This window comes from Cnephaeus nilssonii, assembly GCF_951640355.1.
Source record: "Cnephaeus nilssonii genome assembly, chromosome: 1".
NCBI classification, from domain to species: Eukaryota; Metazoa; Chordata; class Mammalia; order Chiroptera; family Vespertilionidae; genus Cnephaeus; species Cnephaeus nilssonii.
Window position 1 is genome coordinate 66,517,588 of NC_137072.1, and position 23,361 is coordinate 66,540,948.

Consider the following 23,361-nt stretch of genomic DNA (forward strand, 5'->3'; position numbering starts at 1 on the left):
TATGAGGGCCCTGCGGCAGCCAACCAGCCTGATCCGCCCCCCCTCCCACCCCCCCCCCACCCCCACCTGCTGGTCGCAGACACAGGGAGCACCCCTTCTGAGGGGAGACACCCAGCAGGTATACAGAAGGTACACAGAAGGCGCTCAGCGAGGAGTCCCCACGGGTTGTGTTTGCACCTTCATGCTGCTCCCCCCCACCCCCCACCGCAATGCTGAAGGAAGCCTGATTCAGGAACACCCCATGCTGACCACCCACACGGAAAACAGCGTGTGATAAACATCAGGTCCCCCAGACGCCTGAATCCGCCTCAAAAGGAAGACACTACAGACCCTACAGAACCAGAGCGGGAAGAGGGACTGAGACAGAAGGTCTGGGAAGAGCAGGGCTGCATGACCCTGCTCCCCGCCCCCCTCCATGTGTGAAGCGCCTGCATCGCTGCCCTGGACGGAGGCCTGTGAAGGAGTGAAGCACTGTGGCTGTGCCTGTGGCTGCTCGGCCTCCTGCCCTCGTGGATAAGCAGGAAACATATTAACGAGCCGGAATCTGAAACCCTCTTTATCGGTAATAGAGCAAATAATGCAAGACCCACACGTGTTTCCAAACAGGACTTTGGCTGCATGGGAACCCAGATTGAAGGCCTGCCCTCCACTGAGGAGGCTGCAAAGGCTGCTCCTCTCTCGAATAAACGCAACCTGGAGAGGTTTAAAGGGAAAAGGAGATAAAAATAAAACACAATAGCAACAAGCTCTGAAGCCGCTGCCGCTGCCGTCAAATCCTCCTTGTGGTGGTGACGTCAGAGCCTGTCTCCCCACGCCTGGGCCTCAGACTGCCCAGCTGCGACACCTGCCAGGTCGCCTGGCACCGGCCTCATCTACCCACGGCCACTTCCCACCTCCCGCCGGCTCCTGGAGTTGGGTGGGCTGGGGATGGAGGCTTCCGTGTTAGAGCGACCCTGTTGGTGTAGCACAGACACGTGTGGGCTTTCTGATGAGAACCCATAACATCCCTTCATGAATGTGTTTTTAACTGTCCTGAGATCAGGCTCCCGGCCTTGGCGACTCTCAAATTGGCCTCAGCGATTCCACTTGCCCGATGCAAAGACTGACCTGGGTTTCACGGAGACTGAGCCCTCGGCCTGGAGCAGACATGTCCTTTCAAAAGGAAGGTCATCCTGACTGCAGGTCCTTGCGCTTTGTCACTTTGACTATTTCTTGCCATGCCCTTCTCTACCCAGCAAAGCTCATTTGGAATTGAAAGCCAGGTAAAGAGCTTCACAGACAAGAGAAAGCTAAAGGAGTTCATCACCCTGATTGGGGGTCAGCTGGTGGCCAACCGCCTGCAGCCCCTCCCCCGGCTGATGGGACCCTCTGGCCAGACCCCACCCATGCACAAATTCATGCACCAGGCCTCTAGTAAAATATAAATTAAAAGGGATATGGAAGCAAGGTTGGTGTTTTTAAAAAAATTAATAAAATTTAAAAATCTGTGGAAATTTCAATCAAAAGTAAAAGAGAAGAGGCACAGATATATGCTATCATAAGTGAACATCATAACAGTTAAAGCAAAGATTTATGTGGAGTAGAGAGTATTTGGGCATCTTTACACTATCTTATTCTGTGAGGCTAATGTAAACTTGATTTTCCAAAGAAAACTCCTTAGAAAAGGCAAATAAATATTACTCATGAATTTAATCCAAAAATCATAAGCCAAATATTAGCAAACTGAATACTACAAAGAACGTGATAATCCAAATTGTGATAATCCAGCATAACATAGTTGGATATATCTCAGGAATGCAAGCAATTAACATTAAAGATTCCATTAAAACAATTCACTGTCTTAATAGATTAAAAAATAAAAACATTATATAATCACCTCAATATCTGCAGGGGAATTTTTCATAAATGTTTACATTTAGTTATGATAAAAATCACTTAGTGAACTAAGAATATATATATTTTTCCTTTGGGACTGTGTTATATTATCAATCACTTCACCAGCAGCAGTATGTTTGAGTTTCCATTGTTTTAAATCCTCACCTTCATTTAGTGATATTAACTTTTACTTTTTCCCTTCTGTAACTATAAAATCATTATGGTTTTAATTTACATCCCTGCTCATTAGTAATTAGTTTAAGCCTATCCTATGTAATAAAAAGGCTAATATGCAAATCGACAGAATGGCAGAATGACCGTTCACTATGATGTGCACTGACCACCAGGGGGCAGACGCTCAATGCAGGAGCTGCCCCCTGATGGTCAGTACACTCCCACAGGGGAGCGCCACTCAGCCAGAAGCCAGGCTCATGGCTGGCGAGCACAGCAGTAGTGGCGGCAACGCTAAGGATGTCCAGCTGCTGGCTTAAGCCTGCTCTCCATGGGCCTAAGCAGGCAGTCGGACATCCCCCGAGGGCTCCTGGACTGTGAGAGGGCACAGGCCAGGATAAGAGCCCTCCACCAAGTGTACAATTTTCGTGCACCGGGCCTCTAGTGGCATTATAATTAGCTGTGATATCTGAGAGAGTGTCCTCCCAACCTCCTCTTCTTGTCTTCAGAAATGTCTTGGCTATTCTTGGCTCTTGGTTAATCTACATAAATGTTCGAGTCAGCTTTCCAGGCTTCATGAAAAGCTCTGCTTAAACTCTACCTCTACATTAAATTTCTTCTTCCTCACATAATGGGTTTTCCTGAGCAGCAGGGAGCTCTTCTCCAAACAGTGGTTCAGGGAACCCAGGCTCCTTACATCTTATGTCTCTGCCAACTTCAAATCTGCTCTTTGTTGACCACAGGCATGGAGATCAGCTGCATAGATCATTATCGGCCCAGGTCTGAGGGAGGTACACAAAAGTGGGCTCACATTTCACTAGGTAGAAGTGAGCCACGTGGTCACAAGCAGCACAAAGAAGGCTGGGGTATGTTGTTTAGCTCTGTGCCCAGAAGAAAGGAAAATGAGCCTATTGATTTACATTATTTTTAATGCCTTTCTATAAATTTGTATAAGTTTCTCAAAGCTCTTACATTTTTGTTAGGTTTATTTCTAGACATTGTAGAGTATTTGACAATATCTAATAAAATTGAAGATACCACATCTTTGACCCAGCAATTTCACTGTCTTACACATGTCCACTAGGTAACATGGAAAATGATGTTAATAGAAGCATTTTTGTAGTAGTACATAATTAGACATAATCCAAATGTCTAACAATAGCATGATAGACAAGCGTAATCATGCTGTGTCAATTCAATGGTGTATGATACAGAGTAAAAATAAATGTACTATAACATTTATTTTATTAAATTCACAGATATAATTTTAAGTGAAAAGAGGCAATTTGACCAAGAATAGATATAAGGTTTATCTAAAAATTTTAAATATGAGAACTGTGAATTATCTAAGGATGTTAGCTATCTGGTAAAGTCAGAAATGAATGCAAGCAAATGATAAATACAAAACTCAGGGTAATGGTGACCTCTTGGCAATGGGCAGGAAGACACTGTGGGAGGAGCACATAGGGTTTCCACACTGGTTCTGCTCTAATTATTTAACTGGTAGAGGGTACAGGGTGTTTTTATTCTTATGCTTTATAATTTACATACATGTCCCAGTATTTTATATGTAGCAAGGATTTCCTTACTTAAAAATAAAAGTAGTCATAGACTCCATCTATATTATTTTCCCAGGCCATTATAAGCTGTTCTTATCCTATATAATAAAAGCCTAATATGCAAATCGGCTGAATGGTGGAACGACTGGTCACTATGATGTGCACTGACCACCAGAGGGCAGATGCTTAATGCAGGAGCTGCCCCCAGTCCAAAGGCCCCAGGCCAGCCGAGGCGGGTGCCAGTGGGGGTCACCAATCGCCCTGCGGTTTGCTCCACAGATCGTCCCTGATTGCCAGCCAGGCCTAGGGACCCTACCCGTGCACGAATTTCATGCACCGGGCCTCTAGTTCAATGATAAAAGCTTATTATATCAAGCTTTTCCCACCAAAGTGTTTAACATATGTTGGTTCTTTTCCCTTAAATATCTTCTACTTCATCATCAATTCACTTATTATGGGAATGTTCCCTTTGAAACCTGTTCCGGTGTCACCTCAGATACCCATGACCTTCCTAAATTTTAATTTTCCCACCTTTAATATTAGGATAATAGTTCCTAGCTCACAAAATTGTAACACTGTTTTTAAAGAGTATAAATATATTATTGAAACTGATGTTAATAGCAATCTTTTTATTCATATTTTCTTCACCAAACATATGTTGAACATCTGCTGTGTTACATACTCTGTAGGGGGTACAAAACGAGTAAGATATAATGCCTCCTCTCAAGGAAGGAGCTGGTCACGCAACTAGAGGATGCTGCCCTAAGGGTGTGATTGTGGAATATAAACAGTGTTAAAGAACCTCATGGGAGAAAGAAATTGGTTCTATAAATCTTGCTCAAAGAGGTGGTGGTATATCAGATGAGCCTCCGATATTTTTTTCCCCAGTTTGTTCATGTGCACGCCAAGTTTCTCTTCATCTTGCCCACATTCTACTAAACACTCCAAGTATTTCAGATGAGTCACCATGCCCCCACACCGATTCCTGAAGGACTCACCCATCCCATCCCTTAGCCTCCCTCGCTCTCACTTCCATCCAGGGGAAGCCATCCACTGTTGCCTGTTGGCGGACGGGATGAACAGATTCCATTTTACCCTTGTCTAGACTTGGGCAAAGTAAGTGCCCTCAAAATGCCACATAAATATATTTTTTGGGAATGTTATGTCTCCATGAATCATCGGGCTGCATTAGACTGGTCATTTTGATTCCATTTTTTTAAGTGACCAGGAGAACCAATATCTGACAAATTTACTGACCCAGAGAGAAACTTCTGGGAAAAAGCTAATACTGGACACCAGCTCCAGGAAGCCACATGCTAATTTTTCTATTTCGGAAGGATGCAGTCATCACTGCAGATTTAGAAATATCTTAAAACCTCCTAGTTTCTTAAAATCTTTGGCGACTTCATGTTTTTCCAGCATAATATAAACTATCTTTAATAATGGGGATTTAATAGAGACAAGAAAAAAAACCTGTGTGCAGCTTCTCCAGACATTCCTCCTGAGAGCTCAGTTTTGCTAGTAGAATTTTTCAAAGGGGTATGGTTTTTCTTGTCTTCTGGAATGATCCCTTTAAAACATTAGCCCTGCCTTTCATACCCCTTCTCTTAATACTGTAAAGACCTCCTAGGGAAAATAATCTAAAGCTCTTCCTGTGGCTTACCAGTTTACTACGTCTGGCCCAGCCACACTGGTCTTGTCTGTCCTTGAACTTGCCATGAGTGTTCCCAAAGGCTAAGGGCTATTTGCTAGCTCTTCCTCTGGCAGAATCACTGTTGCTCAGATTTTCACTGAGCTCTTTCCTAGTTCTCTCATATTTTTGCTCAAATCTACTCAAATGCTACCTCCTCAGAGAAGTATTTACCGATCGCCCTATTTAAAGTATAGTTCAGATTGCGTTCTGTAGCTAACACTGCTATAGGTTTCTTCATAGCATATGTCACTACTATCTGACATTATTATGTATGGTGTTACATTTTTATGTTTGTTCTCTTTCTCTTCAATGTATGCTCAAGGAGGACTGGGACCTTGTGTATATCCTGACGCTTGCTACATAGTGGTATTCAATAAATGTGTGTTGAATGAATAAAGTAGAGATCGTACATTTCTGTTGCCCAGAAGGGGGAGGTTTAAAAAAAAAAGACTGAAGCTTTGTGGTGGTATCCATGGTTGTACAAGACAGAGGTAGTGTGAATTTTTGTAGAAACTATACAGAACTGGACATCAGAAGATCTGGGCATATTAGGCAAATCTAATATAAATAGGTCTGCATGTCAGTTTCCTCTGACTAAATATATTAAATTTGATAAGCTCAAAGGATATAAAAAAAGAGGTAACTTTTCATAAATCTTTAAATCTTCTTTAAAATATATTTTTATTGATTTCAGAGAGGAAGGGAGAGGGGGAGAGAGAGAGAGAAACATCAAAGATGAGAGAGAATCATTGATCGGCTGCCTCCTGCACATCCCACACTGGGGATCGAGCCTGCAACCCAGGCATATGCCTTGACCAGAAGTCGAACCATGACCTCCTGATTCTTAGGTTGACACTCAACCACTGAGCCATGCTGGCCGGCAAGTCTTTAAATCTTTTTTTTAAAAAAACATTTTTATTTATTTCAGAGAGGAAAGGAGAGAGATAGAAACATCAATGATGAGAGAGAATCATTGATTGGCTCTTGCACGCCCCCTATTGGGGATCAAGCCCGCAACCTGGGCATGTGCCCTTGACAGGAATCAAACCTGGGACCCGGAATCCAACCAGGGACCCTTCAGTCCGCAAGCCGACGTTCTATCCATTGAGCCAAACCAGCTAGGGCAAGTCTTTAAATCTTAATGGAACTATTGCCATCTCTTTGGGCCAACATACAGATATTACAAAAGCAAAACCAGCTATTCAAATTAAAATCTACAACTTTTAGAGCTAGAAAAATTCTCCTAAATATCTAATAAACTTCCAATCTCCATAAAAGGGAAAAAATAGCAATGAGGAAATGAGTTGAAAAGCTGTTATAAAACAAGAAAATATAATATTTCCACATATGCATTCATTAAAAATGCAATTACTTTCTTGGCTCTTAAAGTTGAGTCTTTATAAAATTACCTAGGATTTTCATAATGGCTCTTTCTCTGAGGAATAAATAGATATGCTAATCTCAGCTGGTTACAAATTTTAATTTCATAATATCCCCAGCCATCTCTTACAATCCTGTGAATCACTCTATGTAGCTGAAGAACACAGCAAAAGCCCACTTCTAATTAGGTTGTTTAAATTCCCTTTTTCTAATAAGGAAATCCTTGCTATTGTGTGATAAATACTAAAAAGTGTTAGTAGGAAGGTAAATTTCTAAGATTTATGTAAGGTAAACATGAAGATTTTAAACGTTACTATTTGGATGAATAAATGAGGGCTGAGTTTTATAGTTCACTGACTCAGACTTTGCTAAGTGAAGACCTATTTTGATATGCTGACCTTATTTATTTAGGTTCTTAGCCAAGGTTATTGCCATATTATTGAGATAGTGTGGGTAATGAAGCTATTAAAATGTGCATGTTGAAGCCCAGGTATAATTTGTGTGTCTGTTTACTTGAGGGAGGTGGAGGGCAGTTTTATTAAAATAATATCTGTACGTATTGGAGATGAAAAGTGTGTGCTAAATAACCCCTGTGGAAGGAAACCGACTGTTTGCTTTGCAGGGCAGGGTGTCAGTCGTGGACACTGCCCTGATTCAGTGAGTGGGACTTCTGTCACCCCAGCCTCCTTTCCTGTCTCTATTCTGTGCATCAAGTCCATTGAATAGAGTCTCAGAGAAGTGGAGGGGCTATTCTGAAAAGGCAGAGGAGGGTAGCAGCCATTCATTAGCCTGGGAAAGTTCCTAATCATCAGTCAGGGCCAAGCTCCGGTGCCACCTCCTGGCATCTTCCCCAACCTTCTGCCTCATGCTCCAGATATATATTCTCTTAGCCCTCCTGTGTTTGCATAATCTTCTACTGTATCATGTATTACATGGTATAATATTAATCACATATAGGTAAGTATTCCCAACACACTGAGCTTCTCCTAGTCAACTCTGTATCTGTATGCGTATCCCAGAGTCTGGTCTATAGTGGGTGCTGGCTGGATTAATATTATATTCAGAATAAATAAGTTAATGCAGGTGCTACTCACCACCACCACCACCCTGAGAGGGGCTGAAAGGGTACAGAATACAGCCAAGGGTCAGATGGGATGATCCTTGCTTTTTCTTTGGATTGTCAAAATTGAGAGGGTGCAGACATTGTGCATAATGGTTTTTAAAGACTGTCAAGAATTTTGGAAAGAAAAAAAAAGCATTTTGAACCCCCTTCTTTTCAACAGTGGTCCTTTCCCAAACTCTCAATTCTGCTATTATTTTTTCCTCTATGATGGACTTTCAAGTCCATTGCTTCCCCCTTCTCGCCTCTTCCCAATGAATGCCACCATTGATTTGAAAATGACTTTAGTCCTGCTTGCTCTGAGCTGTACATGTGTTGTTCTGATCTCCCCTTGCTAAAGCTTTCCTCTAGGGACTATGAGTGCAGAGGTGTGTTCATGAAACGCACTCCAGTGTAATTAGATTTACACTTGGCCCTACAACAGAATAAACAGCAGGGTCAGTGTGTGTGTGTGTGTGTGTGTGTGTGTGTGTGTGTGTGTGTGTGGAGGGGAAGGGTGAGTGTGTGTGTGTGTGTGTGTTTGTGTGTGTGTGTGTGTGTGTGTGTGTGTGTGTGTGTGTAGGGAAGGATGAGAGTGTAGAAGATTGGGGAATTTAAGGGGAGTCTTAAAGAGGAATGTGAGTTTTATGGTCTCTGAAAATTTCCTTGACATTCTTTTCCAGGTTGACTTTGGATTTGCTAAGAAAATAGGATCTGGACAGAAAACATGGACATTCTGTGGGACCCCAGAGTATGTAGCCCCTGAAGTCATTCTCAACAAAGGCCACGACTTCAGTGTGGATTTCTGGTCCCTGGGAATTCTAGTGTATGAGCTCCTGACTGGCAAGTGAGTCCTTTCAAGTTGTGGTCTGCCTCTTCTTCGGAGAATTGCCAAAATAACTAATGATTTAAGAGCTTAACATTTTGGAATGTGATGCCTTTTCGTGTCTACATTATTTCACACATAGTATGCTTGCTAGTTTATAATATAGAGAAAAGATGCAGGAAGGTAAAAGAAAGGAGCACAGAATGCTATGGTTTATCTAGAATGGCAAGCCCTGTTAGTATAGATAACATTAAGTGTGTGAAGGTTTTGATAATTCAGCATAAGAATAAGAAAAAGAATTGAAATTGCAGGCTATGTTGTTTCATTTTGTATATTTTTATAATTGATAAAATAGTAATCATGTTTCAATTGAATTCATTGATCAATTAAACTAAATTTAGCCATGTTCTTCTATCTTACCAATAAATCATTAACCAGAAATGCTAAGAGAAAGCAACATTGCTGGAATTAAATTTCATTCCCCTTGTCATCTGCTTTCTAGAGGTGCTAATTAACAGAGATATGACACAGCAGGGGTCTTAGCAGTTAAAATTGAATTGTCATTCCCAAAGAGATTAAGGGGGTATATTAATGAATCCAAGATTCCAAATATTCAACATGCGCACACATTTATATCCACACGTGCGCACCCACATACATATATATAGGCTATATGTAATATCAACTCATATTTGCAAAATAATTTAGTTTACAGAGCACTTACCTGAGTGAAAACTTGCATGGAAGCTAAAGCAGCAATCTTTATCACCTTTTTACAATTTAAATTTTGATTATTTTGAGATTTAGATATTATAGATTAGAATACCAGGGCAGTGAGCTATCTGCCTAAGATTGGGGATTTCATCCCAGATCTTCTGACTAAATGTGATGCATTTTTCATTACATACATGACATGTAGCATAGTGCATGGACATACCCACCAGATTCGGATCAGTTATCTTTCCAATTCTTTACCTCCACTTTTCATTTACTGATTTGATCATCCTTATAAACCTTTATAACCAAACATTCTCAGTCTTAATTTCAGGGAGGATTTGCATGTGGAATGGCATAAGAAAATACCAGAATGAGCCCATTGATGGGAATTCAAGTCTCAACACATATTTTACAAAAAGAGTTTTACAGAATCTTCTTGAACTTTTTACCCTACAAATTTTAATGTTCAGTTACCTGTGACTATATTCCATGTCCTTGTCAACATGCATTGAGCAAACAGATATGAAAGATTATATTATCTGTAATACATTTTGAAGGAAAGAAGTGAAGAATATCCAGATAGTCATTCAGAGAGAAAGTTGCTTAATGTCTTGAAACACAAGGAATTCTATTTCATGAATTTGTTTTCTCATCCCTGAAAAATTTGTTAGCTGCATTTCTAAGAGACACATGATATTTCCCTTACGTCACTAAAGAATAAACATTTCAATCTTCACAAACTGGGATAAATTGTTAAAGGTGAAGGAAAAACAAATGAAGGAATAAAGAAGGGGGGAGGAAACCCCAGTAATGGAGTTGCTAAAGTGGTTTGAGCTATCATAAAAAAAAAAAGTTGGTAAAGGTTTTCAGGGTAGAGCACAAGAAAAATTAATTTTTTATGCCCTGAACTCTAAAGTCAGGAGGTAAATGAAAATGAGAAAATAACTAAAAAACAAAATGCAATATAGTTGTAAATATATAAACGAGTTGAAAATATTATAGCCATGTTTTTGTTTCCTACCTCATTTTCTTTATGAGTGCAGCAGATTGTTGAAAGTTAGCACACTGACCTTATTACAAGTTTATTATCCAGAGTGGGGACTCTCAACATCAAAAAATTCTCAAGCATGACTGAGAAATAGCAAGCAGTTCATGAAAGTCATCTTTATTTTCAAATATTAAAGGGCACAGTAGAATAGATTATGAAGTGTTTTTAAAAGCGAAGTGTATGCATTAAAATGGTATTCAAATTCAATTCCAGTTCTTTCTTTCTCATCTTAGCAGCCCTTTCCTTGAAGTACTCTCTTCACAGGACCTCTCTCTCTCCCATTTCTTTTCCCATACTGGTGGCTCCATCTCAGTCTCCATTACTGGGTCCCCTTCATCATCCTGACTTCTAAGTATTGGGTCACTTCTGGTCTTGATCTCTCTTCCATCTACTCACGGCCTGGGTGATCATCAAGCTCCACAATCCTAAATACTGCCTGGTGACTTCTCAGAATCATACCTCCAACTCTAACCTCTCCCATGAATGTCAGACTCAGAAATTCAGCTGCCTGCTTAGCATCTCTATTTTATGTCGAAACATAACTCTTCATTCCTCATAATGTGCTCTGCACCCCTGCACACACACCCCATCCCAGTCATTCTTTTCTGAGTCAATGTCGCTTCATTCAGTACGTCAGAACACTTGGCCATCATTCTCGAATTCTTTCTACCTTACACAATATTCACCTATCAGCCAATCCTGTTTGCTTTGCTGTCTAAATAAATCCAGAATCCAGCCACATCTCATCACCTTCGCCACTACCATCCTAGTCCAGGCTGCCAGGCCTGCCTTCCTCCACCACTATCACAATCACAGTTTATGCTCCACATATTAAATAAAAATTTTAAAAAAGCTTACCATGGCTGCTATAAATTAGATCATTTGACTCACAACATATCCCAGGTTCTTACCATAGCCCAATAGATCTATATAACATTGTGACAGTTTCCTGTATCCCTTTCTCCTGCTTACTCTCTCCACTGGCAACACTGCCCTCCTCACTGCTCCAAGAAGAACCCATACCCATCCTGACTCATGGCCTTTGTATTGCTGTCTTAGAATCCTCTGACCACCGCTAAAGGTGTGGTTCATTCACTCCTTCTCTTCATTCATACCTCTGCTCCACTGTCAACTTATGAGAGAAGTTTCTTGTATCTACTCTGTCTAAAAAAAAAAAAAAATCACACCTCTCTGTCATTTTCTGTCACCCCCCCACTTAATTTTTCTTTTTAGCGATTATCAATACCTGAGCAATTACTTGTATGGGTTTATGTGTAATTTTTTAAGTGATGTGAAATTGATGAAATTATTTTCTACCATTTCTCCAGACTTGTCATAGGGCAACTAATGCAAGAGAGAGGAGGAGGGAGGGAGGGAGGGAGGGAGGGAGGGAGGGAGGGAGGGAGGGAGGGAGGGAGGAAGGAAATAATGTTGGGTGGGAGGGAAGAAAGTCTTAGTTGTACATGTATCTCAGAACCTGGTTCTAGTGTCCTATTTTGTCTTTTCTCTAGCCCACCCTTTTCTGGGACTGACCAAATGATGACCTACAATTTGATTCTCAAAGGAATTGAAAAAATGGATTTTCCCAGAAAAATAACAAGAAAACCTGAGGATTTGATTAGGAGGCTTTGCAGGTGAGAATGACACTTACTAGTAGAAACCTCTTGTTCCTGGGGAAAGTGTGAAGGTTTCTTATTTCTGTCTCTGCACATTTTAAGTTAGGTATATATTTGCTTTCTGTACTTTTCTCTGTAGTTAAATTATAATTAAAGATAATCCTTTTCTGTGTTGCAGTCTATACTGGGAGTTTAAGTTTACCTTATGTTAAAGAATCACAGAGATTTAAAATTTTCAGGTTACTTCAGGAGTCATCCTTATCTGTTAGAGCAAAATGGAACCACTAACCTTAGCATAATAAAGGAGTAATTAATTTATAATATTGTTATTTTGAGAGAAAACCAATGGTGATTTTTAAGGGTTACTATATGCCCTCTTTCTATTTTCATTTTTTTTTAAAAGCACTCTTCTAGCCTTATTTTATTTTATTACTAGAGGCCCAGTGCACAAAATTCGTGCACTTGTGTGTGTGGGGGGGTCCCTCAGCCTGGCCTGCGCCCTCTCGCAGTACCAGAACCCTCAGAGGATGTCCAACTGACAGCTTAGGCCCACTCCCCATGGAGGTGGGAGAGGCTCCTGCCACTGCCACTGCCACTGCGCTTGCCAGCCATGAGCCCAGCACTGACCACCAGGGGGAAGCTCCTACGTTGAGTGTCTGCCCTCTGGTGGTCAGTGCACATCATGGCGACTGATTGTGCTGCCATTCAGTTGATTTGCGTATTAGCCTTTTATTATGTAGGATTTTTTTTATTGAGGTATAATGGGCATATAATATTATATTGGTTTTGCATGTACAATGCAATGATTTGATATTTGTAAACACTGCAGAATGATTACCACAATAAGCTTAGTTACCATCTGTCACCATACAGTTATAAAAAAATTTTTCTTTCTTATAATGAGAACTTTTAAGATTTACTCTCTTGTCAACTTTTAAATATTCGCTACAATATTATTAACTATAATCACCATGCTGTAAATTACATCACCATGACTTACTTATTTTATAACTGGAAGTTTGGACCTTTTGATCTCATTCACCCATTTTGTCAAAACCCCCCCCTTGCTGGCAACCACTATTTGTTCTCTAAATCTATGAATTTTGTTTTGTTGGTTTATTCGTTTTATTTTTAGATTCCACATATTAGTTACATCCTACAGTACTTATTTCACTTAGCATAATAACTTCAAGGTCCATCCATGTTGTAAATGGCACAATTTCATTTTTTGTGCCTAAGTAGTCTTCCATTACATATATCTTCTTTGTCCACTCATCCACTGATGGACACTTAGGTTGATTTTATAGCTTGGTTATTATCTATAATGTATAAAAGGTTAAGTGACTGTCCTTCCATCCATCCAACCAACCAACCGACTGGTACATATGATGTGCACTAGCAATTTAAAAATAAATGTTGACTCGTGCATGTGTGATGCATATAAAGCTCTCGCTGGTGCCAATCGCACGTGTGTTTTAATTTTATAATACTATATTATATATACTATTTTGACATGTAATTTTTTGCAGTAATGTAATTTCTGCACAAATTTTTCTTCTAATTAATTTCCTTTCAATGTGCTTGAATCTATGCACCAGGCCACTAGTAAATAATATTGCAGTGAACATAGGGTGAATCTGTGATTTTGAATGAGTGTTTTTATTTTCTTTGGATACATACCTAGAACTAGAGTTGCTGGATCATATTGACATTCTATTTTTAATTTTTGAGGAACCACCATACTGTTTCCATAGTGGTTACACCAATTTATATTTCTAACAACAATGTGCAAGGGTTCTCTTTTCTCTATATCCTTGCCAACACTTTATTTGTTGACTTTTTGAGAATAGGCATTCTAACAGGTGTAAAATGAAATTACGTTGTGGTTTTGATTTGCATATCTCTGATGGGTAATTATGTTGAACACCTTTTCATGTACCTGTTGGCCATCTGTAGGTCTTTTTTGGAAAAACATCTATTTAGATTTTCTGCCCATTTTTAATTGGATTTTTTTTTTTGCTATCAAGTTATATGATTACTTTATACATTTTGGATATTAACTCCTTATCAGATATGTGATTTGTAAATATTTTCTTTCATTCTGTAGGTTGTCTTTTCATTTTGTTGATGGTTTCCTTTGCTATGCAAACACTTTTTATTTTTATGTAATTCCATTTATTTATTTTTGCTTTTGTTGCCTTTGCTTTTGGAGTCAGGTCCAAAAAATCATCACCAAGACTAATGTCAGAGAACTTACTGCCTATGTGGTTTTTTAAGGAGTTTTAGGATTACAGATCGTACATTCAAATCTTTAATCCATTTAGAGTTATTTGTGTGTGTGTGTGTGTGTGTGTGTGTGTGTGTGTGTGTGTGTGGTGGAAGATAGTATGCTTTTGCATGTGGCTTTCCAGTTTTCCCAACATTATTATTAAAGAGACTATCCTTTCCCCATAGTATATTCTTGCCTCCTTTGTCATAAATTAATTGTTCATATATACATGTGCCTATTTCTTGGCTCTCTATTCTGTTCCATTGATCTATGTGTCTGTTTTTATGCCACTATCACACTGTTTTGATTAATATAGCTTTGTAATATAGTTTGGTGGAGTCGTTTTCTATATATAAAATTATATAATCTGTGAATAGTAACTGTTAGACTTCTTCCTTACCAGTGTGGAGGTTGTTTTTTTTTTTCTTGCCTAATTGCTCTAACTAGTACTTCTAATGCTATGTTGAATGAAAGTGGTGAGAGTGGATATCCTCTTCTTGTTCCTGATCTTAGAGAAAAAAGTTTGACCTTTTTGCCATTGAGTATGATGTTATCTGTAGGTTGTTACATATGATCTTTATTATGTTGAGATACATTATCTCTATACTTCTTTTGAGAGATTTTATTATAAATGGATGTTGAATTTTGTCAGAAGCTTTTTTTTTTTAATCTGTTAAGATGATTATATAATTTTACCCCTTATTTTGTTGATGTGTTTCACATTGATTGGTTTGCAGATCTTTTGCATCACTGGAATAAATCCTACTTGATCATGGTGCATATATTGTTTGCTAATATTTTGTTAAGGATTTTTGCATCTATGTTCATCTATATTGGCCTGCAATTTCTGTGTATGTGTGCCCTTGTCTGGTTTGGCCTCATAAAATGAGCTTGGGAGCATTCATTTCATTTCAATTTTTTGAAAGACTTTGAGAAGTATAAGTATTAAATCTTCTTTTTATTTTATTTTTAAATATATTTTTATTGATTTCAGAGAGGAAGGGAGAGGGAGAGAAAGATAGAAACATCAGTGATGAGAGAATCATTGATCAGCTGCCTGCTGCATGACCCCTACTGGGGATTGAGCCCACAATCTGGACATGTGCCCTTGTCTGGTCTCAAACCTGGGACCCTTCAGTCCACTGGCCGACGCTCTATCCACTGAGCCAAACCAGCTAGGTCTAAATCTTCTTTTTAAACATTTGGTAGAATTCACCTTTGAAGCCATCTTGCCCTGGACTTTTGTTTGTTGGGAGATTTTTGATTACTGATTCAATCTCCTTTTTAATAATCAGTTTATTCAGATTTTCTATTTTTTCATGATTCAGTCTTAGAATATTATGTTTCTATGAATTTTTCTGTTTCTTCTAGGTATCCAATTTGTTGGCTTGTAATTGTCCACAGCAGTCTTTTAAAATCCTTTGCATTTTTGTGGTATCAGTTGTAGCTTCTCTTTCATTTCTGATGTTATTTATCTGAGCTCTTTTTCTTTATTACTTGGTGAATCTAGCTAAAGATTGTCAATTTTATCTTTTCATAGAACCAAAGCTTAGTTTTGTTGATCTTTTCTATTGTCTTTTTAGTCTCTATTTTATTTTTATTTTTTTCTCTGATCTTTATTTTTTCCTTCCTTCTATAAACTTTTGGCTTTGTTCTTCTTTTGATAGTTCCTATAGGTGTAAAGTTAAATTGTTTGGGGTATTTTTGTTTCTTGAGGTAGGCCTGTATTACTTTGATCCTCCCTCTTAGAACTGATTTTCCTGCATCCTATAGATTTTGTTAAGTTGTATTTCCATTTTCATTTGTCTCAAGTTTTTTTTATTTATTTCTGCTTTAATTTCTTTATTGACCCATTGGTTGTTCGGTAGTATATTATTTACTTTCCACATACTTACGATTTTTCCAGTTTTCTTCTCCTTCTTCATTATTAGTTTCATACCATTGTGGCTGGAAAAGATACTTGATATAATTTCAGTCTTCTCTAAATTTATTGAGATTTGTTATGTGCCCTAACATATGATCTATAGAATTCCTGTACTTGAGAAGAATGTGTATCCTGTTGCTTTTGTATGGAGTTTTCTGTAAATATCTATTAGGACTATCTGGTCTAATATGTCCTTGGTGTGAACTGCTGGCTTTAGCAAGGTGGTGGGAGAGGGTGGGGTTAGAGTGCACCTGCTGGCTTCTGAGAAACTGCAGAGAGCTCTGGGGTGGGGTGTGCTTGCTGACACAGCCCAGGTACAAGGAAAGGGCAAAAATGGTACAGCACCTCCATCCCTGAGAGAGTCTTAGCTGGTCCTTCCCTCTCTAACAGACACTTCAAGATTAGCAATGACTCTCCTTTACATATATTCTACACACTTTTCAAACTAATACTTTTGTGCTGGTTTCTGGGACAAATGAGTCTGTGTTTCAGCCCTAGCTAAGTATCTCAGTTCCCTGCAGACCTGTAAGTCTCCTAAATGTGAGCCTTTTTGGTTTTCAAAGGTAGGCATTTTAGGGGCTCATCTCCCCACTAAGGGTCCAAAGGATTGGGGTGACTGATGTGGACCATGAACCCCTTGCTCCTCAGGGAGAAGATTCAGATTTGTGAAATCCCTTCTGATTGGTGGAGTTTTTGGCGAGACTGTCTCTTCCTCTCCTACCTGCTTTCCTGGGGCACATTTACAATTTATTGTGAGGGAACCGTTCCCCTAGCTTTTAGGTCTTTTTCAGGGAGAATTGTTCCATATGTAGTTGTAGATTCGGTGTGTTCATGGGAAGAGTTGAATTTAGGTTCTTCCTGCACCACCAACTTGGACCGCGGCCCTGGCCTTATTTTCAGTTACTCCCAAATTTCTATCTACCATTCAAAATAAATTATTGGGGAACAGAAGAGTTATATAATTTTGTTTGAATTTTATTTGGTTGCTGTTCCCCCCCCCACACACACACAGTTGAACTTTTTAAAAACCATGAAAATTAATAAATACAGAACATGAAACCTAGCTGTGGGTTGCCAACAGAAATTTCTGCATGCTTCCAGCTGAGGTGTAAATGATTCTCTAAAGCTTTATCTGATTTTCTCAGCAGAGTTTGTAAAATAGCCCCCTCCTGTTCTTTTACATATTCATTTATAGTGCATTTAAAGCACTAGTAGATCTATAGATATAGATAGAAATATAGATATGTACATAAAGATATGAGTATAGATATATATTTATGTATATATATTATAGATATAGATGTAGATATATTCCTAACTCTAATTTGACAGTAGCTCCCCTAGAGCATGTGTCTTTTATCCCCCTCTACCCAGATGCCTGTCTATGAATATTGTTGCATAATTAATGAAAGAATAAAGAAATGTTAAATTTTAAAATTTACTCAATCATAATTTTTATAAACTGTCTTTTAACAATTATTATTTTAGGCAAAATCCAACAGAAAGGCTGGGAAATCTGAAGAATGGAATCAATGACATTAAGAAACACAGGTACAAATTTACAGAAAACTGTGCTAATCTTGAAGCTTCTCTCAGTAAGGGTTCCTTTACAGACTCTCAGTCTTTCTTTTTTGGCACTTTAATTTGTGTTTTACCAGATGCAGTCACAATAATCACTCTCAAAATGATTTCTCTAATGCTGGAAATTCATATCATAAGCTTAAAACAAGTTATAAAGTCACATCCTCAAGTTATAGCAACTTAGTTTTTTATCCACTGCAATCTTTATTTTAATTTTAAAATATCAGCTTGGATTCTGCAAATGAATTGTTCTAATTTTCACATTTGATTTGTAATTAAAATAGAATATAGTTATTGTCGATATTCAAGAGAATGGGTCAGCTAAATTAACCATTAAGCAGTACTGCATTTCAGTTTTTATTTATATTATACATTTATTTTAAATGTCATTTTCCTTTGACTATCTTTCCAAATTCTGAAGCCTCATGTTGTGTTTTACTTTTTGGGTAAAGTACATTGATTTCCCAAAAACAATGTTTTGACCTTATGTAGTAATCTCACACGGACCTTTTCAGTTCTGTGAATTTCTAAATCTGTCCTTTAGAACCCTAGAAAACTTCAGTGAGATAGCCTTTCTTAACTGATTACATATGTGGAAGTTGAAGCCTTTAAGATTTTCTTTTCAAATCCATGCCTTGCTAAATTCTCTAGTCCTCAAGATGTTTTAATTTTGCTTATGATTTACAGATATAATACATCACCTATTGCTAGTACAAAAAATAAATTTGAGAATTTCATTATTGAAAACCTTTGAACACACTGATGTGTTCACTTTCAGAAACGAAAACACCTCTCAATATTACATTCCTCTCTGGATATTTTTACTGAAGAATTAAGGGCACATCAACACTGTGTGAAAATAAAGGGAGAAATGCTGCTGGATAAAAACACTATTCATTTTTCTTAACATTGGTGATGCAGCTGCCAACCCTGCTCTATCTATTCATGAACTTTCTTGAAATAATGCCATGTATTCAACATTGTAAGGAGGGAGGGAAGGAGGGAGAGAGGGAGGGAGGATGGAAGGAGGGAGGGAGGGACACCTGTGGATTTTATAGACATTAAAATGTTTAGAGGATTTTGTTGTTCTTTGGCATCCTTTGGATTACCTTCAGTGTAAAGTTTATTACTTGTATTAGATTCCAATGTACCTTTTTCATACAAGCTATGATCACAACTTTCTATCTCATTATAACATGACACATGGAACACACCATTCATATGGAACAAACAAGTGTTCTGCCAATTAAAGTTATCCTTTCAATTTATTATCCCTCATTATTTGATTAGAAAAGCATCTTCATGTTTTTCTTTGGGATAATTGGGGAATAGAGTGAAAGAATTGTTAATAGGCTCCAGATTTTTTTTATTTTTTATTTACCTGAGGCTCATTTAAATGTAGCTGTCAAATTGTGATTGAACACACATGCAAATTGATGCCAGAGCATTTTCTCACCTTAGAGTAGTAATGAAGGGTTTTGAATTTTTTTCATTGTACGGATTAATTTGCTCTCTTTTTAACAGGCAGGATGTTTTTCTGCCACATATCTGTAGAGTCAGAGTACAATATGTAGGGTAGAGTTCACTAGTAAGATGTGTCAGATTTACACAGTGCCTTATGGTAAGCCCAGAGGGGCAAAAAAACTCACAAAACACCACACACACACTCCACCTTATTTTATTCTACTTTCATAGTGGTTTTTTTTTCCTCTTAAGATATAAAGTTGGGGGAGGGAGGCCTGAAAAATAGATCTCTCTCTGCCTTCAAATAGGAGTAGTAGTCTAAAATCTTCCACAAGTCCCCAAAGTATATAGCTTCTCTACCCAGTTTATTCTCAATATTTTTTAAAAAAATATCTTTCTAAAATTTGCCATCAGATTTTCCCATTCTCCAAAGTAAAACTTTTATTGTTTTCTTAGAGAACTATTCATTTTCACTTTGTATTTAAAAACAATACAGTATGTTTGCCCATTGTCTTTAATCATCTTTCTTAAAAATAGAGTTCCTCCCTTCCCTGTTTATGAGCTAACTTATTAAATGAGGCACCAATTATGTCTCCCAACACTTCTCTGAGAAAAGAGATAATATACTTGTAGGGTACAATTAAATCTTTCCTGATGGTAGAGGAATAATTTGTTTCGAGTGTCTTCTCATTACCTTTATTATTTCTAGTCTTTAAAATTACTCTCAAGAATAGCGTCAACAAGTCTCCTAAAAATGAAGAAGCAATTTATGTGCTGTTGCTGCTAATATTTCTTTGGTGAATATTTTTCACACATGAGTACATGCTGGCACGTGCACTGCTTAAAATTTGGTTAGTGTCAAAAGGCCAAGTGTTAAGTGAATAGCCACTCAGGTCCAGTAAATATTGCCATAAGTCAAATTGTAACAAGTACTCAGCAAGAAATGCATAGGCTCTTTGATTCAGTAGAGTTAACAGTAATGATTTTTGTTAATATTTATCGAGTAGCCTCTGGGAAGAGAGCATTGTAAAATATGGTAAGAGGAATTGTGGCAGTGTTTAGTGTCAAATGGAAAGAATCTACAGAACTGAGAGCCTGGAAGTCCCTAAAATGGACCATCAGTCTGTGCAAAGAAGCTGATGGGTGGATCAAGGAGAGGACTTCTGTGGTTTGGTAGCGAGAACAAGGGAAGCCGTACAGCTGGGATTGCTGTCTGACTCCCACCCTTTGACTAGTGTCTCAGTAGCTATTGCCAAAATGGCACTTTGGGGTAAGAATGGCACCTGAAATGGAATGTTCTAGGACCTGTCCTCTCTGGTATTTTTTTGTACTTTTTCTCTTCCTAAGTTTAGACTTGGAATGGGAAATCCAGTCAAGGATTGAACCAAAACCCACGCCAGGGATGAGAGAGACTGAGAAGGGTAAAAGAGTATAATTTCTGGTGTGGCCAATAGACAGAGAAATCTGACAGCCTCCTTAAGCCTCCCACCCCCACAACCCCAGTCCCATGCTCTCCCCTGTGGCCACTCTCCACATAGTGGCCAGAATTATTTTTTGAAAATACATCTAGATTGTATAATTTACTTAGAACTTTCTATTGGCTTCCTGTTATGCATAAAACTCTAGTTCCTTACTATTCCTACAAGCCCTTACATGATTTGGCCTCTAGCCATTTTTCAGACATCATTTTTTTCCTAGTTTTCCCTGAATTCACCACACTGAAGCTCATTCCATCCACTTCGAAGACTCTTGCCGCAGATCTTCCTGTGGCTTGCCTCTTCTTTTCATTCTGGCCTTATTTCAAATATCCTTTCTTCAAACACCACTCTCACTAAAACAGCCTCCTCTAACCCATCCCCATCCCCATCCCCATCATTATCACTTTTTTCTCTTTAATTTTCCTAGTATTATTAGTATCTAAAATTCACTCAAGTATTTATATTGTTTCCGTGTGTGTGTGTGTGTGTGTGTGTGTGTATGTGTGTGTGTGTGTGTTTCTGTCACCTTCCACCAAAATCAAAACATCTTAAAAGCAGGGCCTTTGTTTTTCTTTGTTTGTTTGTTTGTTTGTTTGTTTGTTTGTTTGACGTCTGGGAGAAAACTGACTTTTCATAACATTTTGTTTCATAACTGATGCCTGACCTGACATCAGTGTCCCAATAGAAAAGATCAGTGGATCTAGAACAGTATTATTCCATGTTCCTTATCAGATTCCAAGAGACCGAGTACATTGTGTCCGAGTGCTGTGTTTCCAGCACACCATGCTTTACATGTATCCTGAAAAGTCAATCAGCCTTTTTAGATTAGTGATGTGGAGGCAATAAATTAAAAAAAACTTCATCTGGCTATCAGCTTGATTCCATTACAGATTACTGTAAAGTACTTTCCAATCTTGGAGCCTCTTAGATCCATGTGACTAGGAGCATTGCCACCACAGTGTGACATCACAAGACACTGTAGTAAGAGGTCCTGTGTAAGTGTGTCCTCTTGCAGAGTGATTCAGTTACTCAGAAGACATATATTGAGGCCCTGTTCTGTGTCAGTTGTTAGGGACACAGAGGAAAAGAAACAGGCAAAAACCACTGCCTCCTGGAGCTTCATTCTAGTGAGAAAGACAGAAAATGAACAATATGATTAAACTAGAGGCCCGGTGCGCGAAATTAGTGCACTAGAGGGGTCCCTCAGCCTGGCCTATGCCCTCTTGCAGTCCGGGAGCCCTTGGGGGATGTCCAACTGATGGCCTAAGCCCGGCTTCTGGCTGAAGCACACTGACCACCAGAGGACAGCTCCTGTGTTGAGTGGGATTGGGCCAAAACTGGCTCTCTGACATCCCCCAAGGGGTCCCGAATTGCAAGAGGGTGCAGGCCAGGCCGAGGGACACCACCGGTGCATGATCCAGGCCAGAGAGGGACACAGGAGGTTTGCCAGCTGGGGTGGGACCGAGGGAGGGCTCCAGGGCATGTCTGGCGCATCTCGCTCAGTCCCGATTGGCCAGACCCCAGCAGCAAGCTCTCCTACCAGTTGGAGCATCTGCCCCCTGGTGGTCAGTGCACATCATAGTGACTGGCGACCAGTCGACTGTCTTCCCCCTGGTGGTCAGTGCACATCATAGTGAGCAGTTGAGTGGCCTTAGCATATCATTAGCATATTAGGCTTTGATTGGTTGAATGGACGACTGGATGACCAGACACTTAGCATATTAGGCTTTTATTATATAGGATAGTGTATAGCGGATCATTAGATAGCAGTAAGTGCTACAGAGGAGGAATAAAGCAGAGAAGGGGGATAGAAAGTATGTGGAGGTTGGGATAGGAAAAGGCTTGCAATATTACACTTATGGCTAAAAAAGATCTTGCTAAGAAGATAATCTCTGAGAAAAGACCTGAAGGTGTTGAGGGAACAAACCATGTGGAAATTTGGGGAAAAAGGCAATCTAGCTAGAGGGTCTTAAGTGCAAAGGTTAAAGTAGGAGCATCCTTAGCTTATTGGAACAATGGTGAGGCAATAAATGAGCAAGGAAGAGAGAAGAGAAACACAGGACAGTGGTAAGGTGAGAGACAGGTGGTGGTGGAAAGGGTGGTTTTGTAAGGACTTATGGCTTATAGCAAAGGCATTGTAAAGACTTGGCCTTTCACGCTAGACTGATTATGAGGCAGCATTAACTGCTCTTTGGGGTTAGTGGGCATGGATTCAATGCAGGGGTAGGGAACCTTTTTCTTCCATGGGCCGTTTGGATATTTATAACATCATTCACTTACTATAATTTCCTTAATATAAATTTATGTTGCTATGAAAAAAGCTCCTAGATTAATGGAATTTTGAATTCTGCCTGTGGTTGCCTTGGCAAGCTCAGACCAGATGATTTTGCAGGACAATATGGCCCAAGGGTGGGATGTTCCCCACCCCGATTTAATGTGAGACCAGACAACCAGCATGGTCCAGTGTTTCCCTCTGACCACATTGCTGGCAGGGAGCAGACAATGAAATGGCTTGATAGATAACTGACATGCTAATAGTTTTCAGGCAAGTAATATTTCTCTGTACTTTTCTCATTTCTCAGGTGGTTAAGTGGTTTTAATTGGGAGGGACTAAAAGCACGGAACCTTCCTTCACCTTTACGAAGAGAGGTATGGTATCCA

General features: G+C 39.1%; 1 protein-coding gene across 2 annotated transcripts in view; it reads left to right on the plus strand.

Annotated features, from left to right (window-relative positions):
* The window catches only part of PRKG2 (protein kinase cGMP-dependent 2), a 91,546-nt gene that overhangs the window by 64,270 nt on the left and 3,915 nt on the right, over positions 1 to 23,361 (plus strand). For both annotated transcript variants that reach the window (XM_079776301.1, XM_079776302.1), the window contains 4 exons: positions 8,461 to 8,624; positions 11,880 to 12,002; positions 17,666 to 17,728; positions 23,283 to 23,349. In XM_079776301.1, the coding sequence (XP_079632427.1) occupies positions 8,461 to 8,624; positions 11,880 to 12,002; positions 17,666 to 17,728; positions 23,283 to 23,349 (417 nt within the window). The remainder of the gene's footprint in view (positions 1 to 8,460; positions 8,625 to 11,879; positions 12,003 to 17,665; positions 17,729 to 23,282; positions 23,350 to 23,361) is intronic.